The following is a 22,258-nucleotide window of genomic DNA, read 5'->3' as shown; positions in this document are numbered from 1 at the left end:
GATTGTGAGAACAGTCACAACTGAAATGAGCCAATTATCACATACTTCCAACAAAAACTAAATCTATTCTCAAAATCTATTTCTGTTTTATTAATAATAATAATAATCTTTATTGTCACAAGTAGGCTTATATTAACAGTTATATGAAGTTACTGTGAAAAGCCCCGAGTCGCCACATTCCAGCGCCTGGTCGGGTACACAGAGGAAGAATTCAGAACGTCCAAATTACCTAGCAGCACGTCTTTATGGGACTTGTGGGAGGAAACTGGAGCACCCGGAGGAAACCAATGCAGACACAGGGAGAACATGCAGACTCCGCAAAGGCAGTGACCCAAGCTGGGAATTTGAGCCTGGGACCCTGGAGCTGTGAAGCAATAGTGCTAACCACTGTGCTACCATGCTGCCCAGCTTTTGAATTTGCTAAAGAATGCACATGACAGTGACTGCTAGAAAGAGCAAAGTCACATACTTTTACTCATTTAGATGGCCATGTAATCACTATGAACTGTTTAGTTTCATTATTACTCACTATAACTACTTGGGATTTTTCATTGATCACTTTGAATCACTGCTGCTTATTCTGAGTTATCACTGCCATATCCAAATTATCTGGCATTTCACAATGTCATGGAGTCACTCCTGATGTTATGAGGGCATCGTCATTGTCAGTCATTATTCGTCTCAGTTAGAGTGATCAGTGAGTTAGGTTGTTCGAGAGTCTTCTCTCCACTCAGGGGAGGTGTCAGAGGACTGGAGAATTGCAAATGTTATGTCCTTGTTCAAAAAAGGTTGTAAGGATAGCCCCAGCAATTACAGGCCAATCAGTTTAACATCAGTAGTGGCACGCTTCTAGAAAAAAAAGATTTGGGATAGAATTAGTAGTCACCTGGAAAAATGTGGGGCGATGAGGAAGAGCCAGCATGGATTTTGAGAGGGGAAATCATGTTTAACAACTTGCTGGAGTTTTTTGAAGAGGTAACAGAAATGGTCGATGAGGATAATGCTGGTGGGGCAGCACGGAATTTTCACCGGTTTAGTCCATACATAGACACCCCCCCACCCTCGGCCCTGGCAGGACCCCACCCCAGCCAGTGCCAGGACTGGCAGCCCATGGTCGCGCCTCTCCCTATCGTACCTCCTCTCCCTCCTTCATCAGCCACGGAGCCTGTTTCTCGATTTTTAAAAGCACAAGTGAACCTCGCCGTTCACCCCCCCCCCCCCCCCCCCCCCCCGCCCCCCCCCGCCCCCACCAGGTCTGGCAGTGCCAGGTAGCCTCAGAGGTTAGCTCACCTCGCACCCCCATCCCATGGAGTAGCCCGATGGCCATCCAGGCCAACCTGTCCCAGAAGATGGCCACCAAAGGGGACCCAGGTCATAGGACGGGAATCGCAGCAGGCCTCCTCCACTCCAGGTGTACTGCCTGGGGATCCATCTAGGCATAGCATTCGGGGCCGTAAGGCCAGACAGGTGGACACCAGTTAGGTTGATAGGGGTGCAGGGCACTGTATAGCAATAGGGGCTAGGGCACAAAGCTGTATATATATATATGTTCACATTAAACAACTGTGCACAACATTATAACCTGCCTCGGTGCTCTATCAGAAGGGTACTAAGGATGGGATGGGCTGGCCGCAGAGCGGGTGGAGGGGGGATTGGCAAACATTATTGGGTTACGGGAATAGGGTGGAAGTGAGGGCTTAAGTGGGTCGGTGCAGACCCAATGGGCCGAATGGCCTCCTTCTGCACTGTATGTTCTATGTTTGTTCTATGAACCTTTAGGGAGCAGTGACCACAATATGATAGAATTTACCCTGCAGTTTCAGAGGGAGAAGCTGGAGTCAGATGTAACGGTATTACGATTAAATAAGGGTAACCACAAAGACATGAGGGAGGAGCTGGCCAGAGTTGACTGGAAAAGGAGACTAGCAGGGAAGACAGGGGAACAGCAATGGCAGGAGTTTTTTGGGGGTTATTTGGGAGGCACAGCAGAAATTCATCCCAAGGAGGAGGAAACATGTTAAGGGCAGGGCAAGTCATCATTGGTTGACGAGGGAAGTCAAGGACAGCTTAAAAGCAAAAGAAAAAGCATACAAAGTGGCAAGGATTAGTGGGAAGCCAGAGGATTGGGAATCATTTAAAAGTGAGCAGAGGACAACTAAAAAAGCAATAAGGGGAGAGAAGATGAAATATGAGTGCAAGTTAGCAAGTAATATAAAGAAGATAAGAAGAGTTTCATTCAACATATAAAAGGTAAGAGAGAGGCAAAAATTGGACCACTGGAAAACGTGGCTGGAGAAGTAATAATAGGAAACAAAGAAATGGCAGACAAACTGAATAGTTACTTTGCATCAGTCTTTCCGTTGGAAGACACCAGTGGGATGCCAGAGCTCCAGGACAATCAGGGGGCAGAGGTGAGTGCAGTGGCCATCACTAAGGAGAAGGTTCTGGGGAAACTGAAAGTTCTGAAGGTGGATAAGTCACCTGGTCCGGATGGACTATATCCCAGGTCCTAAAAGAAATAGCTGAGGAAATTGTAGAGACATTGGTAATCATCTTACAGGAATCACTAGAGGCAGGAAGGGTCCCAGAGGACTGGAAAGTGGCTAATGTAACATCTCTGTCTACGAAGGGAGGGAGGCAGAAGACGGGATATTATAGGCCGGTTAGCCTGACTTCGGTCATTGGTAAGATTTGAGTCTGTTATGAAAGATGAGATCACAAAGTACTTGGAAGTGCATGGTAAAATAGGACAGAGTCAGCATGGCTTTGTCAAAGGGAGGTCACGTCTGACAAATCTGTTAGGAGTTCTTTGAGGAGGTAACAAGGAAGTTTGACAAAGGAGAACCAGTGAACATGATTTATTTAGATTTCCAGAAGGCCTTTGACAAAGTGCCGAGAGGAGACTGTTAAATAAGTTAAGAGCACATGGTGTTAAGGGTAAGATCCTAGCATGGATAGAGGATTGGCTGACTGGCAGAAGGCAGAGAGTGGGGATGAAGGGGCCTTTTTCAGGATGGCAGCCAGTGACTAGTGGTGTGCCTCAGGGGTCTGTGCTGGGACCACAACATTTCACAATATACATTAATGATCTGGAAACAGGAACTGAAGGCACTGTTGCTAAGTTTGCAGATAGCAAAGGCAGCACGGTAGCACAAGTGGAGAGCACTGTGGCTTCACAGCGCCAGGGTCCCAGGTTCGATTCCCCACTAGGTCACTGACTGTCTGCATGTTCTCCCCGTGTATGCGTGGGTTTCTGCCGAGTGCTCCGGTTTCCTCCCACAGTCCAAAGACGTGCAGGTTAGGTGAATTGGCCATGATAAATTGCCCTTAGTGACCAAAAGGGTTAGATGGGGTTATTTGCGCGGATGAGATGGAAGTGAGGGCTTAACTGGGTCGGTGCAGATTCGATGGACCGAACGACCTCCTTCTGCACTGTATGTTCAGGGGTTATGGAGAGAAGGCAGGAGAATGGGCATGAGAGAATATCAGCCATGATTGAATGGCGGGGTTGACCGATGGCCCGAGCGGCCTAATTCTGCTCCTATGTCTTAAGGTTGTTGAACGATGCGGAGGTCATCCTGTGGGCAAGACACACTGTCACTGTCAACCCAGGGCCTGCATCCCGTAATGAGGCAGGTTGGATTTAAGGAGGAGGTTGCAAGGGAGCGGGGTTGTGCAGGGAGGGTGTTCATGGGAGGGGATGGTCAGCGGGGAGGGCCCTGGGGTGAGATGTCCCTGCCGCTGGCCAGATCCCCTAGTCGGTTAACCTGGAGGCGATTAGAGCGTCCCATGAGCACCGGCCCAGGGACACACGGTGTGCAGCCTTCCACACCTGCCCAGGCCCCATGCCCTGCCCAGCCCCGCCCTCCTCGTCGTACAAGGACTGGCATTAATCCCCGTCCTCCAGCTCTCCGCCCCTCTGCTACGCGATGTTGTGGAGGTCGCAGCAGGCCACCTCTCAGCCAGATGTGCGCCTCAAAGAGGTCAGGAACCGTTGAGTGTGCCAGGATGAAGTATGGGTCCATGATGCGCATCTCATGGTCACACACCATCTGCACGTGAAGACAAGCCTGTCATGCGCCGGTGCTCATAGGGGGACTTGCATCCCGTAGATCATCCCCTGGACCCGGGGCATCTCGGCGATTAAGCCGATCCCCGCTGCCTGGGCATCCTGGTGGGCTCGGCTCACATTGTATTTGATACATTGTGGCGATTGGGCATATAGAGCTGCCGTAATGGCACAGATGCACCTGTGCACCGAGCTCTGTGGGATTCCAGACAGGTCCCCACTCAGCACCTGTTGTGTAAAAGTTCAGGCTGACCTTGACGGCCACCAGGAGCGGGTGTCCTCCCCCTTTCCCTCGTGGTGCCATGATTGGCAGATATGTCGCAGAGACCCCTGCTCAGCCGGAGTCTTCACTGGCATGCCTGGTCCGGCAGGTCCGCAAATGACAGGGGCTGCCGGTACTCACGAGCCCTGATGCAGCAACTCCTTCCCACTTCCTCCTCCTCCTCAGCCTTTTGGACGCTGGCTCTCCACCCTCACCAGCTACCTCCTGTTCCTCTGGGTCCTACCTGGGCAGCTCCAGCCTGTACAGCCTCAGTGCATCCCCCATGGCTGCCAGGATGAAGGCCACCATTCCTGGGTGAATTACAAAGTCCATTGTCTGCAGGGGTGAAAGTCAGACATGGTCGCATGGTGCATCCACTTGTGCCCAACCTGGTCCACTGAGCTACATGGTGGCCGATCTGCACTGCAGCCCCTGCTCACATTTCCCCTCCCGGCCCCCATCCCCAAACCCACCCCCAACCATTCCCACCGGCACTCTGTCCACCTGTCCACCGCACCCCTGGTCCCGTTGTTGCCCGGCGCCGTGGGGGCCTCTGTCCCTGGCGCCCCTCCTTGCTGCCATTGGCTTGCGCTAACCGTGCCAGCAGTATGCTCCATGGTTTTCGGCTGGCACTCTCTTGCAGGGGCTACTGTACCCATCTGCCCTTGGGTAGGCCGCTCGCTGCTTCACAGGCGGTGTCGGCCGGTTGTGGATGGTGGTTGGGGAGGCGGGGTGACGGGATTGGGGTGCAGGGAGTGGGGGAACACAATGTCGGTGGCACTCTGGACTACCAGAGGACACGGAGGGTGATGGGGTGCGCAGCAAGATGGCTGCCTTGCAGGCCACGGCAATGGCGACTGTTGCCTGGACGCCCAGGTCCTATGGTGGGTCACCCCGACCCCACGCCCATCCCCTGGCACCTCCCATCACCAGCTGCTGGCGGAGGCCCCCTCACCATCCCGGTCGTGCCTCTGATGTCCTATCTCCTCTCTCTCCCTCATCAGTCACGGCATCTGTTTCCCGATTTTCAATAACACAAGTGAATTGCGGGAATTCCCCCTGGCGCAGGCAGAGCATCGCGGTGGCCTGCTAATGATATGGAAATGGCATTTACTGTACGTGCGGCGTAGAATGCATTGACGCCGGTGTCAAAGCACTGCACCCGCCGCCCGCCACGATTTTGGCTTCACAACCGATTCTCCGTCCAATCACCTTTCCTGATTTTGGCGGCGGCTGACGGAGAATCCTGCCCAGAACTTTTTTCATCAATGGGGAGCTAAACGCAGAAAACGAGCCGGCATTTTGACAGGGTGCCCCGATCTCCAAGTGAGCTTGTGGGTCCATAGAAACCCCACCCATGGGCAATGTCACCCCACACACACACGTGCATAACCCCATACCCTGTCCCAACTGAGGACACCCTGCAATGGGGTCCCTGGGCCCCCCCTTCTTCAGGCCATTTCATGTCCCCTTACAGGCCCCGCCCCACCTCCAAGACCCCCACCCAATATCCCTACGCCGTCCTCCAGGACCCCCACCCAATACCCCCGATGTCCCAGAAGTTCCTTCTTACCTGCCCTTCACCCCGCCCACCCGCACTTCAAACCCCCCCTCCATGGTCCCCTTCCTTCCTTTCATGGGCATGGTCTCCCTCGGGCCTTGACCTTTGCCCGTGCCTCCTTGGAACCCTTATACTGCCACCCTGGCAGTGCTCCTGCTGCTTGGCACTGCCATCCATACACTTTGGCAGTGCTATGGTGGCAGTGCCAAGTTACCCACTTTTCATGGGAAGGGCCGGGGTCACCCTGCACTGTCCCTGAATACCCTGGAGCCTCCGATGGCTTGGGAGATGTACCAGTGCGGTTCCGCCTCACCCACGTTTGTGTGGACCAGTACTGAATGGCACCCGGCTGAGGACTGCCTGGGGAGGTCATTAGATGTCGGAAGGCGAGTAAACACAGAGTGAGAAGGCATTAGTAGGTTTAAGGCCTACTTAAGCGAACGCTGCTTGGTCCCGACCATTATGGACGGGTTTTTGCTCATGCCGCCTTGCGGAACTTGGGTAGATCCTGAGAGACATAGTGGCTGCCAGGAAACCCACGGGGGGCTTCACCCAGCATCTACCGGCCATGCCACGCTCCCAGTCGGGCGTGATGTGGCCAGTAGATTGCACCCACTGTATATGCTTTATCAATAGAGGCATAGAATACAAGAGTAATGTGCTGGCATGGATTGAGAATTGGTTGACAGTCAGGGAACAAAGAATGGGAATAAATGTGTCTTTTTCCGAGTGGCAGGCAGTGACTATTGGGGTACCGCAGGGTTTCAGTGTTTGGGCACAATATTTAGAAATGACCAGGATGAGAGAACCAAATGCAACATTTTCAAGTTATAGAACATAGAACATAGAACAATACAGCGCAGTACAGGCCCTTCGGCCCACGATGTTGCACCGAAACAAAAGCCATCTAACCTACTCTATGCCATTATCATCCATATGTTTATCCAATAAACTTTTAAATGCCCTCAATGTTGGCGAGTTCACTACTGTAGCAGGTAGGGCATTCCACGGCCTCACTACTCTTTGCGTAAAGAACCTACCTCTGACCTCTGTCCTATATCTATTACCCCTCAGTTTAAAGTTATGTCCCCTCGTGCCAGCCATATCCATCCGCGGGAGAAGGCCCTATCCAACCCCCTGATCATTTTGTATGCCTCTATTAAGTCTCCTCTTAACCTTCTTCTCTCCAACGAAAACAACCTCAAGTCCATCAGCCTTTACTCATAAGATTTTCCCTCCATACCAGGCAACATCCTGGTAAATCTCCTCTGCACCCGCTCCAAAGCCTCCACGTCCTTGATATAATGCGGTGACCAGAACTGTACGCAATACTCCAAATGCGGCCATACCAGAGTTCTGTACAGCTGCAACATGACCTCCCGACTCCGGAACTCAATCCCTCTACCAATAAAGGCCAACACTCCATAGGCCTTCTTCACAACCCTATCAACCTGGGTGGCAACTTTCAGGGATCTATGTACATGGACACCTAGATCCCTCTGCTCATCCACGCTTTCAAGAACTTTACCATTAGCCAAATATTCCGCATTCCTGTTATTCCTTCCAAAGTGAATCACCTCACACTTCTCTACATTAAACTCCATTTGCCACCTCTCAGCCCAGCTCTGCAGCTTATCTATATCCCTCTGTAACCTGCTACATCCTTCCACACTATCGACAACACCACCGACTTTAGTATCGTCTGCAAATTTACTCACCCACCCTTCTGCGCCTTCCTCTAGGTCATTGATAAAAATGACAAACAGCAACGGCCCCAGAACAGATCCTTGTGGTACTGCACTTGTGACTGTACTCCATTCTGAACATTTCCCATCAACCACCACCCTCTGTCTTCTTTCAGCTAGCCAATTTCTGATCCACATCTCTAAATCACCCTCAATCCCCAGCATCCGTATTTTTTGCAATAGCCTACCGTGGGGAACCTTATCAAACGCTTTGCTGAAATCCATATACACCACATCAACTGCTCTACCCTCGTCTACCTGTTCAGTCACCTTCTCAAAGAACTCAATAAGGTTTGTGAGGCATGACCTACCCTTCACAAAGCCATGCTGACTATCCCTGATCATATTATTCCTATCTAGATGATTATAAATCTTGTTCCTTATAATCCCCTCCAAGACTTTACCCACTACAGACGTGAGGCTCGCCGGTCTATAGTTGCCGGGGTTGTCTCTGCTCCCCTTTTTGAACAAAGGGACCACATTTGCTGTCCTCCAGTCCTCTGGCACTATTCCTGTAGCCAATGATGACATAAAAATCAAAGCCAAAGGTCCAGCAATCTCTTCCCTGGCCTCCCAGAGAATCCTAGGATAAATCCCATCAGGTCCCGGGGACTTATCTATTTTCAGCCTGTCCAGAATTGCCAACACCTCTTCCCTACGTACCTCAATGCCATCTATTCTATTAGCCTGGGGCTCAGCATTCTCCTCCACAACATTATCTTTTTCCTGAGTGAATACTGACGAAAAATATTCATTTAGTATCTCGCCTATCTCTTCAGACTCCACACACAATTTCCCATCCCTGTCCTTGACTGGTCCTACTCTTTCCCTAGTCATTCGCTTATTCCTGACATACCTATAGAAAGCTTTTGGGTTTTCCTTGATCCTTCCTGCCAAATACTTCTCATGTCCCCTCCTTGCTCGTCTTAGCTCTCTCTTTAGATCCTTCCTCGCTACCTTATAACTATCCATCGCCCCAACCGAAACTTCACACCTCATCTTCACATAGGCCTCCTTCTTCCTCTTAACAAGAGATTCCACTTCCTTGGTAAACCACGGTTCCCTCGCTCGACGCCTTCCTCCCTGTCTGACCGGTACATACTTATCAAGAACACGCAGTAGCTGATCCTTGAACAAGCCCCACTTATCCAGTGTGCCCAACACTTGCAGCCTACTTCTCCACCTTATCCCCCCCAAGTCACATCTAATGGCATCATAATTGCCCTTCCCCCAGCTATAACTCTTGCCCTGCGGTGTATACTTATCCCTTTCCATCATTAACGTAAACATCACCGAATTGTGGTCACTGTCCCCAAAGTGCTCTCCTACCTCCAAATCCAACACCTGGCCTGGTTCATTACCCAAAACCAAATCCAACGTGGCCTCGCCTCTTGTTGGCCTGTCAACATATTGTTTCAGGAAACCCTCCTGCACACACTGTACAAAAAACGACCCATCTATTGTACTCGAACTATATCTTTTCCAGTCAATATTTGGAAAGTTAAAGTCTCCCATAATAACTACCCTGTTACTTTCGCTCTTATCCAGAATCATCTTCGCCATCCTTTCCTCTACATCCCTAGAACTATTAGGAGGCCTATAAAAAACTCCCAACAGGGTGACCTCTCCTTTCCCGTTTCTAACTTCAGCCCATACTACCTCGGAAGAAGAGTCCCCATCTAGCATCCTCTCCGCCACCGTAATACTGCTCTTGACTAGCAGCGCCACACCTCCACCTCTTTTGCCTCCTTCTCTGAGCTTACTAAAACACCTAAACCCCGGAACCTGCAACATCCATTCCTGTCCCTGCTCTATCCATGTCAAAGAACAAAGAACAAAACAAAGAACAAAGAAATGTACAGCACAGGAACAGGCCCTTCGGCCCTCCAAGCCCGTGCCGACCATACTGCCCGACTAAACTACAATCTTCTACACTTCCTGGGTCCGTATCCTTCTATTCCCATCCTATTCATATATTTGTCAAGATGCCCCTTAAATGTCCCTATCGTCCCTGCCTCCACTACCTCCTCCGGTAGTGAGTTCCAGGCACCCACTACCCTCTGCGTAAAAAACTTGCCTCGTACATCTACTCTAAACTTTGCCCCTCTCACCTTAAACCTATGCCCCCTAGTAATTGACCCCTCTACCCTGGGGAAAAGCCTCTGACTATCCACTCTGTCTATGCCCCTCATAATTTTGTATACCTCTATCAGGTCGCCCCTCAACCTCCTTCGTTCCAGTGAGAACAAACCGAGTTTATTCAATCGCTCCTCATAGCTTATGCCCTCCATACCAGGCAACATTCTGGTAAATCTCTTCTGCACCCTCTCTAAAGCCTCCACATCCTTCTGGTAGTGTGGCGACCAGAATTGAACACTATACTCCAAGTGTGGCCTAACTAAGGTTCTATACAGCTGCAACATGACTTGCCAATTCTTATACTCAATGCCCCGGCCAATGAAGGCAAGCATGCCGTATGCCTTCTTGACTACCTTCTCCACCTGTGTAGCCCCTTTCAGTGATCTGTGGACCTGTACTCCTAGATCTCTTTGACTTTCAATACTCTTGAGGGTTCTACCATTCACTGTATATTCCCTACCTGCATTAGCCCTTCCAAAATGCATTACCTCACATTTGTCCAGGTTAAACTCCATCTGCCATCTCTCCGCCCAAGTCTCCAGACAATCTAAATCCTGCTGTATCCTCAGACAGTCCTCATCGCTATCCGCAATTCCACCAACCTTTGTGTCGTCTGCAAACTTACTAATCAGACCAGTTACATTTTCCTCCAAATCATTTATATATACTACAAAGAGCAAAGGTCCCAGCACTGATCCCTGTGGAACACCACTGGTCACAGCCCTCCAATTAGAAAAGCATCCCTCCATTGCTACCCTCTGCCTTCTATGGCCTAGCCAGTTCTGTATCCACCTTGCCAGTTCACCCCTGATCCCGTGTGACTTCACCTTTTGTACCAGTCTACCATGAGGGACCTTGTCAAAGGCCTTACTGAAGTCCATATAGACAACATCTACTGCCCTACCTGCATCAATCATCTTAGTGACCTCCTCGAAAAACTCTATCAAGTTAGTGAGACACGACCTCCCCTTCACAAAACCGTGCTGCCTCTCACTAATACGTCCATTTGCTTCCAAATGGGAGTAGATCCTGTCTCGAAGAATTCTCTCCAGTAATTTCCCTACCACTGAAGTAAGGCTCACCGGCCTGTAGTTCCCGGGATTATCCCTGCCACCCTTCTTAAACAGAGGAACAACATTGGCTATTCTCCAGTCCTCCGGGACATCCCCTGAAGACAGCGAGGATCCAAAGATTTCTGTCAAGGCCTCAGCAATTTCCTCTCCAGCCTCCTTCAGTATTCTGGGGTAGATCCCATCCGGCCCTGGGGACTTATCTACCTTAATATTTTTTAAGACACCCAACACCTCGTCTTTTTGGATCACAATGTGACCCAGGCTATCTACACCCCCTTCTCCAGACTCAACATCTACCAATTCCTTCTCTTTGGTGAATACTGATGCAAAGTATTCATTTAGTACCTCGCCCATTTCCTCTGGCTCCACACATAGATTCCCTTGCCTATCCTTCAGTGGGCCAACCCTTTCCCTGGCTACCCTCTTACTTTTTATGTAAGTGTAAAAAGCCTTGGGATTTTCCTTAACCCTATTTGCCAATGCCTTTTCATGACCCCTTCTAGCCCTCCTGACTCCTTGCTTAAGTTCCTTCCTACTTTCCTTATATGCCACACAGGCTTCGTCTGTTCCCAGCCTTTTAGCCCTGACAAATGCCTCCTTTTTCTTTTTGACGAGGCCTACAATATCACTCGTCATCCAAGGTTCCCGAAAATTGCCGTATTTATCTTTCTTCCTCACAGGAACATGCCTGTCCTGTATTCCTTTCAACTGACACTTGAAAGCCTCCCACATGTCAGATGTTGATTTGCCCTCAAACATCCGCCCCCAATCTATGTTCTTCAGTTCCCGCCTAATATTGTTATAATTAGCCTTCCCCCAATTTAGCACATTCATCCTCGGACCACTCTTATCCTTGTCCACCAGTACTTTAAAACTTACTGAATTGTGGTCACTGTTACCGAAATGCTCCCCTACTGAAACATCTACCACCTGGCCGGGCTCATTCCCCAATACCAGGTCCAGTACCGCCCCTTCCCTAGTTGGACTGTTTACATATTGTTTTAAGAAGCCCTCCTGGATGCTCCTTACAAACTCTGCCCCGTCTAAGCCCCTGGCACTAAGTGAGTCCCAGTCAATATTGGGGAAGTTGAAGTCTCCCATCACCACAACCCTGTTGTTTTTACTCTTTTCCAAAATCTGTCTACCTATCTGCTCCTCTATCTCCCGCTGGCTGTTGGGAGGCCTGTAGTATACCCCCAACATTGTGACTGCACCCTTCTTATTCCTGATCTCTACCCATATAGCCTCACTGCCCTCTGAGGTGTCCTCTCGCTGTATAGCTGTGATACTCTCCTGAACAAGTAGCGCAACTCCGCCTCCCCTTTTACATCCCCCTCTATCCCGCCTGAAACATCTAAATCCTGGAACGTTTAGCTGCCAATCCTGCCCTTCCCTCAACCAGGTCTCTGTAATGGCAACAACATCATAGTTCCAAGTAGTAATCCAAGCTCTAAGTTCATCTGCCTTACCCGTAATGCTCCTTGCATTAAAACATATGCACTTCAGGCCACCAGACCCGCTGTGTTCAGCAACTTCTCCCAGTCTGCGCTGCCTCAGAGCCACACTGTCCCTATTCCCTAGTTCTCCCTCAATGCTCTCACCTTCTGACCTATTGCTCCCGTGCCCACCCCCCTGCCATACTAGTTTAAACCCTCCCGTGTGACACTAGCAAACCTCGCGGCCAGGATATTTATGCCTCTCCGGTTTAGATGCAACCCGTCCATCTTATACAGGTCACACCTGCCCCGGAAGAGCTCCCAGTGGTCCAGATAACAGAAACCCTCCCTCCTACACCAGCTGTTTAGCCACGTGTTTGTCTGCTCTATCTTCCTATTTCTAGCCTCACTGGCACGTGGCACAGGGAGTAATCCCGAGATTACAACCCTCGAGGTCCTGTCTTTTAACTTTCTGCCTAGCTCCCTGAACTCCTGCTGCAGGACCTCATGCCCCTTCCTGCCTATGTCGTTAGTACCAATATGTACAACGACCTCTGCCTGTTTGCCCTCCCCCTTCAGGATTCCCTCTACCCGTTCGGAGACATCCTGGACCCTGGCACCAGGGAGGCAACATACCATCCTGGAGTCTCTTTCACGTCCACAGAAGCGCCTATCTGTGCCCCTGACTATAGAGTCCCCTATAACTATTACTCTTCTGCGCTTTGACCCTCCCTTCTGAACATCAGAGCCAGCCGTGGTGCCACTGCTCTGGCTGCTGCTGTTTTCCCCTGATAGGCTATCCCCCCCGACAGTATCCAAAGGGGTATATCTGTTCGAGAGGGGGACAACCACAGGGGATTCCTGCACTGACTGCCTGCCCTTTCTGGTGGTCACCCATTTCTCTGCCTGCACCTTGGGTGTGACCACACTTACATAACTGCGATCTATGACGCTTTCCGCCACCTGCATGCTCCTAAGTGCATCCAATTGCTGCTCCAACCGAACCATGCGGTCTGTGAGGAGCTGCAGTTGGGTGCACTTTCTGCAGATGAAGCCATCCGGGACACTGGAAGCCTCCCGGACCTGCCACATCTCACAGTCAGAGCACAGCACCCCTCTAACTGACATTGCGTCAATTAATTAAAATTAAAATTTGTCTTTTTTTTTTTTTAATACTTTTTTTAAATTTCAAAGTTACTGTCAACTATCTGTTTCCTAGCACTAGATTTCTAATAGAAATGCGATAGCTAACTATAATATTCTCCGATCTCTGGCTTAGATATCCTCTAAATTATAATTAAGTTATTATGTTTAATTAGATCCCAAATACTCAAAAAAATTTAGGTTAGAATCCCAACCAGCCACTCAGGTCACAGCTTTTCTGTGATGTCACTTCAGTTTCCCCCCGACACACACAATTTGAAAAACAGGTATAAAAGTAAAAATCACTTGCTTACCTTCTGAGATGTTCTCAGGTTCCCTCGCTGACAGAGACTGCTCCTCCACCTCCAATCCTTGACCTGCACAATGCTAATAATATAATAATATAATATGGCACTTACCTTACACCAATGGGTCTTATTATTAGGTTAGAGGAGGAGGGCGGGTGGGAGACACTACACGTGTAGTGTCTCGGGTTTCCTCTCCACCAGAATTTGTTGGGGGGGGGGGGGGGGGGGGCACTTGCCAGAGGTCGAACTTCCGGTTCCCGCCGAAATCCAAAGGGCTGCTCCTGTAAAGGTAAGTGCTTTTAAACTAACTACTCACCTCCCAGAAGGCCCCTGCGCACCGCTGCCGCCGAAATCCAAAGGGCTGCTCCTGCAAAGGTAAGTGCTTTTAAATTCACTACTCACCTCCAAGAAGGCCCCTGCGCACCGCTGCCGCCGAAATCCAAAGGGCTGCTCCTGCAAAGGTAAGTGCTTTTAAACTAACTACTCACCTCCAAGAAGGCCCCTGCGCACCGCTGCCGCCGAAATCCAAAGGGCTGCTCCTGCAAAGGTAAGTGCTTTTAAATTCACTACTCACCTCTCCGAAATGGCCACAACATCGAAGACCCAGGTACCAACCCATGCTGCCAGTTCCCCTACCTTGTTTCGTATACTCCTGGCATTGAAGTAGACACACTTCAAACCACCTACCTGAACACTGGCCCCCTCCTGCGACGTCAAATCTGTGTTATTCCAGGATTGAGAAAATTCAGTGACAAGGATAGATTGGAGAGGTTGGGGTTGGTCTCCTTGGAGAGAAGAATGCTAAGAGGAGATTTGATAGTGATGTTCAAAATCATGAGGGGGCTGGGCATAGTAGATGGGGAGAAACTATTCCCACTCGTAAAAGGATCAAGAACGAGAGGGCACAGATTTAAGGTGATTTGCAGAAGAAGCAAGTGAGAAAAAACTTCTCCACACAGCGAGTGGTTGGGGTCTCGGATGCACTAGCTGGAAGTGTGGTGGAGGCAGGTTAAATTGAGACAATCAAGAGGGCATTAGATGATTATCTGAGCAGAAACAATATGCAGGTGAATGGGGAAAAGGTAGAGAAATAGCTCAAAGCCATGGAGAGCCATGCAGACATGATGGGCTGTAACAATTCTGTGATTCTGTGACATGATCTGATGGAATACACAGAATCTCCGCTTGGAATGGTCCCAAGTTCCAGAAGACACCCTGGAATGCCTCACCAACATTGCAACAATGACCTACCCTGTAAATTGTTTCATCCAAGCCACTGTCCTCCATTGTTTGGTCTCCCTCCTCTTCAAGCGGCAGTTCTCCAGATACAGTTCGATGGAGATTATCACCAACCTCCTCCTTAATACTGCGCAATCCAGCCTAATATGGGAGTAGAATAAAAGGTCAAGTACCATATAAAGCTCTTCAGACATCACTTTAATCCTTTAAATCTCCCACTGAAGCTCTAGTTCACCAGCTTCTACCGAAGCCCATCATTCTAATCCCCTGGCTATTCCACAGATGCCCAGAACTCTAATCCCTTTCTCTCTCATCAAAATCCACCCTTTTTATCCTTAAAATCTTCCATTGAATCCCGTCCCACAAATCTAACTCCGAACAAATTCCTTCACTTTAAGTGCCATCTTCTATTGAGCCCTTTGTTTATATTGCCTTCTCTCTACTTTCTTACTCCTTTGAACATAAGAACATAAGAACTAGGAGCAGGAGTAGGCCATCTGGCCCCTCGAGCCTGCCCCACCATCAAATGAGATCATGGCTGATCTTTTGTGGACTCAGCTCCACTTTCCGGCCTGAACACCATAACCCTTAATCCCTTTATTCTTCAAATAACTATCTTTATCTTAAAAACATTTAATGAAGGAGCCTCTACTGCTTCACTGGGCAAGGAGTTCCATAGATTCACAACCCTTTGGGTGAAGAAGTTCCTCCTAAACTCAGTCCTAAATTTACTTCCCCTTATTTTGAGGCTATGCCCCCTAGTTCTGTTTTCACCCGCCAGTGGAAACAACCTGCCCGTATCTATCCTATCTATTCCTTTCATAATTTTATATGTTTCTATAAGATCACCCCTCATCCTTCTAAATTCCAACGAGTACAGTCCCAGTCTACTCAACCTCTCCTCGTAATCCAACCCCTTCAGCTCTGGGATTAACCTAGTGAATCTGCTCTGCACACCCTCCAGTGCCAGTACGTCCTTTCTCAAGTAAGTAGACCAAAACTGAACACAATATTCAGGTGTGGCCTCACTAACACCTTATACAATTGCAGCATACCCTCCCTCGTCTTAAACTCCATCCCTCTAGCCATGAAGGACAAAATTCCATTTGCCTTATTAATCACCTGTTGCACCTGTAAACCAACTTTTTGCGACTCATGCACTAGCACACCCAGGTCTCTCTGCACAGCAGCATGCTTTAATATTATCATTTAAATAATAATCCCTTTTGCCATTATTCCTACCAAAATGGATAACCTCACATTTGTCAACATTGTATTCCATCTGCCAGACCCTAGCCCATTCACGTAGCCTATCCAAATCCCTCTGCAGACTTCCAGTATCCTCTGCATTTTTTGCTTTACCACTCATCTTAGTGTCGTCTGCAAACTTGGACACATTGCCCTTGGTCCCCAACTCCAAACCATCTGTGTAAATTGTGAACAATTGTGGGCCCAACACTGATCCCTGAGGGACACCACTAGCTACCGATTGCCAACCATAGAAACACCCATTAATCCCCACTCTTTGCTTTCTATGAATTAACCAATCCTCTATCCATGCGACTACTTTCCCCTTAATGCCATGCATCTTTATCTTATGAAGCAACATTCTGTGTGGCACCTTGTCAAAGGCTTTCTGGAAATCCAGATATACCACATCCATTGGCTCCCGCACTGGTAATGTCCTCAAAAAATTCCACTAAACTAGTTAGGCACGACCTGCCCTTTATGAACCCATGCTGCGTCTGCCCAATGGAACAGTTTCCATCCAGATGCCTCGCTATTTCTTCCTTGATGATAGATTCCAGCATCTTCCCTACTACCGAAGTTAAGCTCACTGGCCTATAATTACCCGCTTTCTGCCTACCTCCTTTTTTAAACAGTGGTGTCACGTTTGCTAATTTCCAATCCGCCGGGACCACCCCAGAGTCTAGTGAATTTGGTAAATTATCACTTGTGCATTTGCAATCTCCCTAGCCATCTCTTTTGGCAGTCTGGGATGCATTCCATCAGGGCCAGGAGACTTGTCTACCTTTAGCCCCATTAGCTTGCCCATCACTACCTCCTTGGTGATAACAATCCTCTCAAGGTCCTCACATGTCATAGCCTCACTTCCATCAGTCACTGGCATGTTATTTGTGTCTTCCACTGTGAAGACCGACCCAAGAAACCTGTTCAGTTCCTCAGCCATTTCCTCATCTCCCATTATTAAATCTCCCTTCTCATCCTCTAAAGGACTAATATTTACCTTAGACACTCTTTTTTGTTTTATATATTTGTAGAAACTTTTACTATCTGTTTTTATATTCTGAGCAAGTTTACTCTCATAGTCTATCTTACTCTTCTTTATAGCTTTTTTAGTAGCTTTCTGTTGCCTCCTAAAGATTTCCCAGTCCTCTTGTCTCCCACTAATCTTTGCTACTTTGTATGCTTTTTCCTTCAATTTGATACTCTCCCTTATTTCCTTAGATATCCACAGTCGATTTTCCCTCGTTCTACCGTCCTTCCATTTTGTTTGTATAAACCTTTGCTGAACACTGTGAAAAATTGCTTGGAAGGTTCTCCACTGTTCCTCACTGTTTCACCATAAAGACTTTGCTCCCAGTCTACCTTAGCTAGTTCTTCTCTCATCCCATTGTAATCTCCTTTGTTTTCGCACAAAACACTAGTGTTAGATTTTATCTTCTCACCCTCCATCTGTATTTTAAATTCCACCATATTGTGATCGCTCCTTCCGAGAGGATCCTAACTATGAGATCATGAATCAATCCTGTCTCATTACACAGGACCAGATCTAGGACCACTTGTTCCCTCGTAGGTTCCATTATATACTGTTCTAGGAAACTATCATGGATACATTCTATAAACTCCTCCTCAAGGCTGCCTTGACCGACCTGGTTAAACCAATCGACATGTAGATTAAAATCCCCCATGATAACCGCTGTACCATTTCTATGTGCATCAGTTATTTCTTTGTTTATTGCCTGCCCCACCATAATGTTACTATTCCTATCAGTGACTCCTTCGCCTTACTATTCCTGATTTCTACCCAAATGGATTCAACCTTATCCTCCATAGCACCGATGTCAGCCCTTACTATTGCCCGAATGTCATCCATAAATAAGAGCTACACCACTTCCCTTACCATCCACCCTGTCCTTCCGAATAGTTTGATACCCTTGGATATTTAACTCCCAGTCGTGACCATCCTTTAACCATGTTTCAGTAATGGCCACTAAATCATAGTCATTCACGATGATTTGCACCATCACCTCATTTACCTTATTCCGAACACTATGAGCATTCAGGTAAAGTATACTTATGTTGGCTTTTTAACCTCTGTTCTGAATCTTAACACCTCGATCAGTACCCTCTCCTAAGTTATATTTCCTCTTAACTTGTCTCCTAATTTTCCTTGTCGTTGAACCCATACCTTCATGTAACAACCTGCCGCGTCGCTTACTATTAATGTTTTTACTTCCCGTTTTATTCCTTTTAGTATTCCTGGTCCTATTCACTGAGCTCCCCTCAGCCACTGTACCTTGTACTGTCGCCCTTTTTGATTTTTGACTATGGCTTCTCTGTCTTACACTTTCCCCCTTACTGCCTTTTGTTTCTGTCCCTGTTTTACTGCCTTCCAACTTCCTGCATCGGTTCCCATCCCCCTGCCACATTAGTTTAAACTCTCCCCAACAGCTCTAGCAACACCCTAGGACAACGGTTCCAGTCCAGCCCAGGTGCAGACCGTCCGGTTTGTACTGGTCCCTCCCACCTCCCCCAGAACCGGTTCCAAAGCTCCACGAACTTGAATCCCTCCGTCTTGCACCATCTCTCGAGACACACATTCATCCTATCTATCCTGACATTCCTACTCTGACTAGCTCGTGGCACTGGTAGCAATCCTGAGATTACTACCTTTGAGGTCCTACTTTTTAGTTTAACTCCTAACTCCCTGAATTCAGCTTGTAGGACCTCATCCCGTTTTTTACCTATATCGTTGGTGCCTATGTGCACCACGACAGCTGGCTGTTCACCCTCTTTCCCCCCCCCCCCCCCCACCGCCCCCCCCCCCTCCCCGCCCAAATGTCCTGCAGCCACTCTTACAGGAGTGCTCATCTGTGCAACCCATTCTGCACTTCATCCCAAGTACACATTGTCATGATCTCATGAGTTCATAAGATATTAGGGGGGTGGGCACTGGAGCAATAGGTTAGAAGATGAAAGTATTGTGGGAGAACTAGGGAATAGGGCCAGTATGGCTCTGAGGCAGAGCAGACAGGGAGATGTTGCTGAGCACATCGGGTCTGGTGGCCTGAAGTGCATATGTTTTAATGCAAGAAGTATTACGGGTAAGGCAGATGAACTTAGAGCTTGGATTAGTACTTGGAGCTATGATGTTGTTGCCATTACAGAGACCTGGTTGAGGGGAGGACAGGATTGGCAGCTAAACGTTCCAGGATTTAGATGTTTCAGGCGGGACAGAGGGGGATGTCAAAGGGGTGGCGGAGTTGTGCTATTGGTTAGGGAGAATATCACAACTGTACTACGGGAGGACACCTCACTAGGCTACATGGGTAGAGATCAGGAATAAGAAGGGTGCAGTCACAATGTTGGGGGTTTACTACAGGCCTCCCAACAGCCAGCGGGAGATAGGGGAGCAGATAGGTAGACAGATTTTGGAAAAGAGTAAAAACAACAGGGTTGTTGTGATGGGAGACTTCAACTTCCCCAATATTGACTGGGACTCACTTAATGCCAAGGGCTTAGACGGGGCAGAGTTTGTAAGGAGCATCCAGGAGGGCTTCTCAAAACAATATGTAGACAGTCCAACTCGGGAAGGGGCTGCACTGGACCTGGTATTGGGGAATGAGCCCGGCCAGGTGGTAGAAGTTTCAGTCGGAGAACATTTCGGGAACAGTGACCATAATTCAGTAAGTTTTAAAGTGCTGGTGGACAAGGATAAGAGTGGTCCTAGGGTGAATGTGCTAAATTGGGGGAAGGCTAATTGTAACAATATTAGGCGGGAACTGAAGAACCTAGATTGGGGGCGGATGTTTGAGGGTAAATCAACATCTGTCATGTGGGAGGCTTTCAAGTGTCAGTTGAAAGGAATTCAGGACCGGTATGTTCCTGTGAGGAAGAAGGATAAATACGGCAAATTTCGGGAACCTTGGATAACGAGAGATATTGTAGGCCTCGACAAAAAGAAAAAGGAGGCATTTCTCAGGGCTAGAAGGCTGGGAACAGACGAAGCCTGTGTGGAATATAAGGATAGTAGGAAGGAACTTAAGAAGGAGTCAGGAGGGCTAGAAGGGGTCACGAAAAGTCATTGGCAAATAGGGTTAAGGAAAATCCCAAGGATTTTTACACGTACATAAAAAGCAAGAGGGTAGTCAGGGAAAGGGTTGGCCCCACTGAAGGATAGGCAAGGGAATCTATGTGTGGAGCCAGAGGAAATGAGCGAGGTACTAAATGAATACTTTGCACAAGTATTCACCAAAGAGAAGGAATTGGTGGATGTTGAGTCTGGGGAAGGGTGTGTAGATAGCCTGGGTCACATTGAGATCCAAAAAGACGAGGTGTTGGGCGTCTTGAAAAATATTAAGGTAGATAAGTCCCCAGGGCCTGACGGGATCTACCCCAGAATACTGAAGGAGGCTAGAGAGGAAATTGCTGAGGCCTTGACAGAAATATTTGGATCCTCACTGTCTTCAGGTGATATCCCGGAGGACTGGAGAATAGCCAATGTTGTTCCTTTGTTTAAGAAGGGTAGCAAGGATAATCCAGGGAACTACAGGCCGGTTCGCCTTACGTCAGTGGTAGGGAAATTACTGGAGAGAATTCTTCGAGACAGGATCTAATCCCATTTGGAAGAAAATGGACGTATTAGTGAGAGGCAGCATGGTTTTGTGAAGGGGAGGCCGTGTCTCACCAACTTGATAGAGTTTTTCGAAGAGGTCACAAAGATGATTGATGCAGGTAGGGCAGTGGATATTGTCCATATGGACTTCAGTAAGGCCTTTGACAAGGTCCCTCATGGTAGACTGGTACAAAAGGTGAAGTCACATGGGATCAGGGTGGACACAGAACTGGCTAGGTCATAAAAGGCAGAGAGGAGCAATGGAAGGGTGCTTTTCTAATTGGAGGGCTGTGACTAGTGGTGTTCCACAGGGATCAGTGCTGTGACCTTTGCTGTTCGTAGTATATACAAATGATTTGGAGGAAAATGTAACTGGTCTGATTAGTAAGTTTGCAGACGACACAAAGGTTGGTGGAATTGCGGACAGCGATGAAGACTGTCAGAGGATACAGCAGAATTTAGATTGTTTGGAGACTTGGGCGGAGAGATGGCAGATGGAGTTTAGGGGTCTGTTCAAGGACCACAACTTTTCACAATATACATTAATGATCTGGGAGAAGGAACTGAAGGCATTGTTGCCAAGTTTGCAGATGATACAAAGATCTGTAGAGGGGCAAGTAGTATTGAGGAAGCAAGGGAACTGCAGAAGGTCTTGGACAGATGAGGAGAGTGGGCAGGTGGAATACAATGTGGAAAAGTGTGAGGTTATGCACTTTGGAAGGAGTAATGGAGGCATCGACTATTTTCTAAATGGGGAAATGCTTAGGAAATCAGAAGCACAAAGGGACTTGAGGGTCCTTGTTCAAGATTTTCTTTGGGTTAACGTGCAGGTTCAGTCAGCAGTTACGAAGGCAAATGAAGGTTAGCGTTCATGTCGAGAGGGCCCGAATACAAGGCCAGGCATGTACTTCTGAGGCTATATCAGGCTCTGGTCAGACCCCATTTGGAGTATTGTGTGCAGTTTTTGAGTTCAGAAGGATGAGGGAGGATTTAGTTGAAACTTACAGGATACTGCGAGGCCTGGCTAGAGTGGATGTGGAGCGGACGTTACCACTTGTAGAAAAAAAACTAGAATCAGGGGCGAAATTCTCCGACCCCCCCGCCGGGTTGGAGAATCGCCGGGGGCTGGCGTGAATCCCGCCCCTGCCGGTTGCCAAAGTCTCCGGCACCAGAGATTCGGCGGGGGCGGGAAACGCGCCGCGCCGGTTGGCGGGCCCCCCCGCTCGATTCTCCGGCCCACATGGGCCGAAGTCCCGCCGCTAAAATGCCTGTCCCGCCGGCGTAAATTAAATCACCTACCTTACCGGCGGGACAAGGTGGCGCAGGTGGGCTCCGGGGTCCTGGGGGGGGCACGGGGCGATCTGGCCCCGGGGGGGTGCCCCCATGGTGGCCTGGCCCGCGATCGGGGCCCACCGATCCGCGG

At 48.7% G+C, this 22,258-nt stretch overlaps 1 protein-coding gene across 12 annotated transcripts in view; it reads right to left on the bottom strand.

Moving 5' to 3' along the window:
• LOC140393996 (voltage-dependent L-type calcium channel subunit alpha-1S-like) overlaps positions 1-22,258 on the bottom strand; it is an 804,045-nt gene that overhangs the window by 79,317 nt on the left and 702,470 nt on the right. For all 12 annotated transcript variants that reach the window (XM_072480735.1, XM_072480727.1, XM_072480737.1 and 9 more), the window contains one exon: positions 14,988-15,116. In XM_072480735.1, coding sequence (XP_072336836.1) covers positions 14,988-15,116 — 129 coding nt within the window. The remainder of the gene's footprint in view (positions 1-14,987; positions 15,117-22,258) is intronic.

This window comes from Scyliorhinus torazame, chromosome 17 (assembly GCF_047496885.1).
Source record: "Scyliorhinus torazame isolate Kashiwa2021f chromosome 17, sScyTor2.1, whole genome shotgun sequence".
In the NCBI taxonomy this organism is placed as follows: Eukaryota; Metazoa; Chordata; class Chondrichthyes; order Carcharhiniformes; family Scyliorhinidae; genus Scyliorhinus; species Scyliorhinus torazame.
This window is presented reverse-complemented; position numbering and strand designations above follow the sequence as displayed.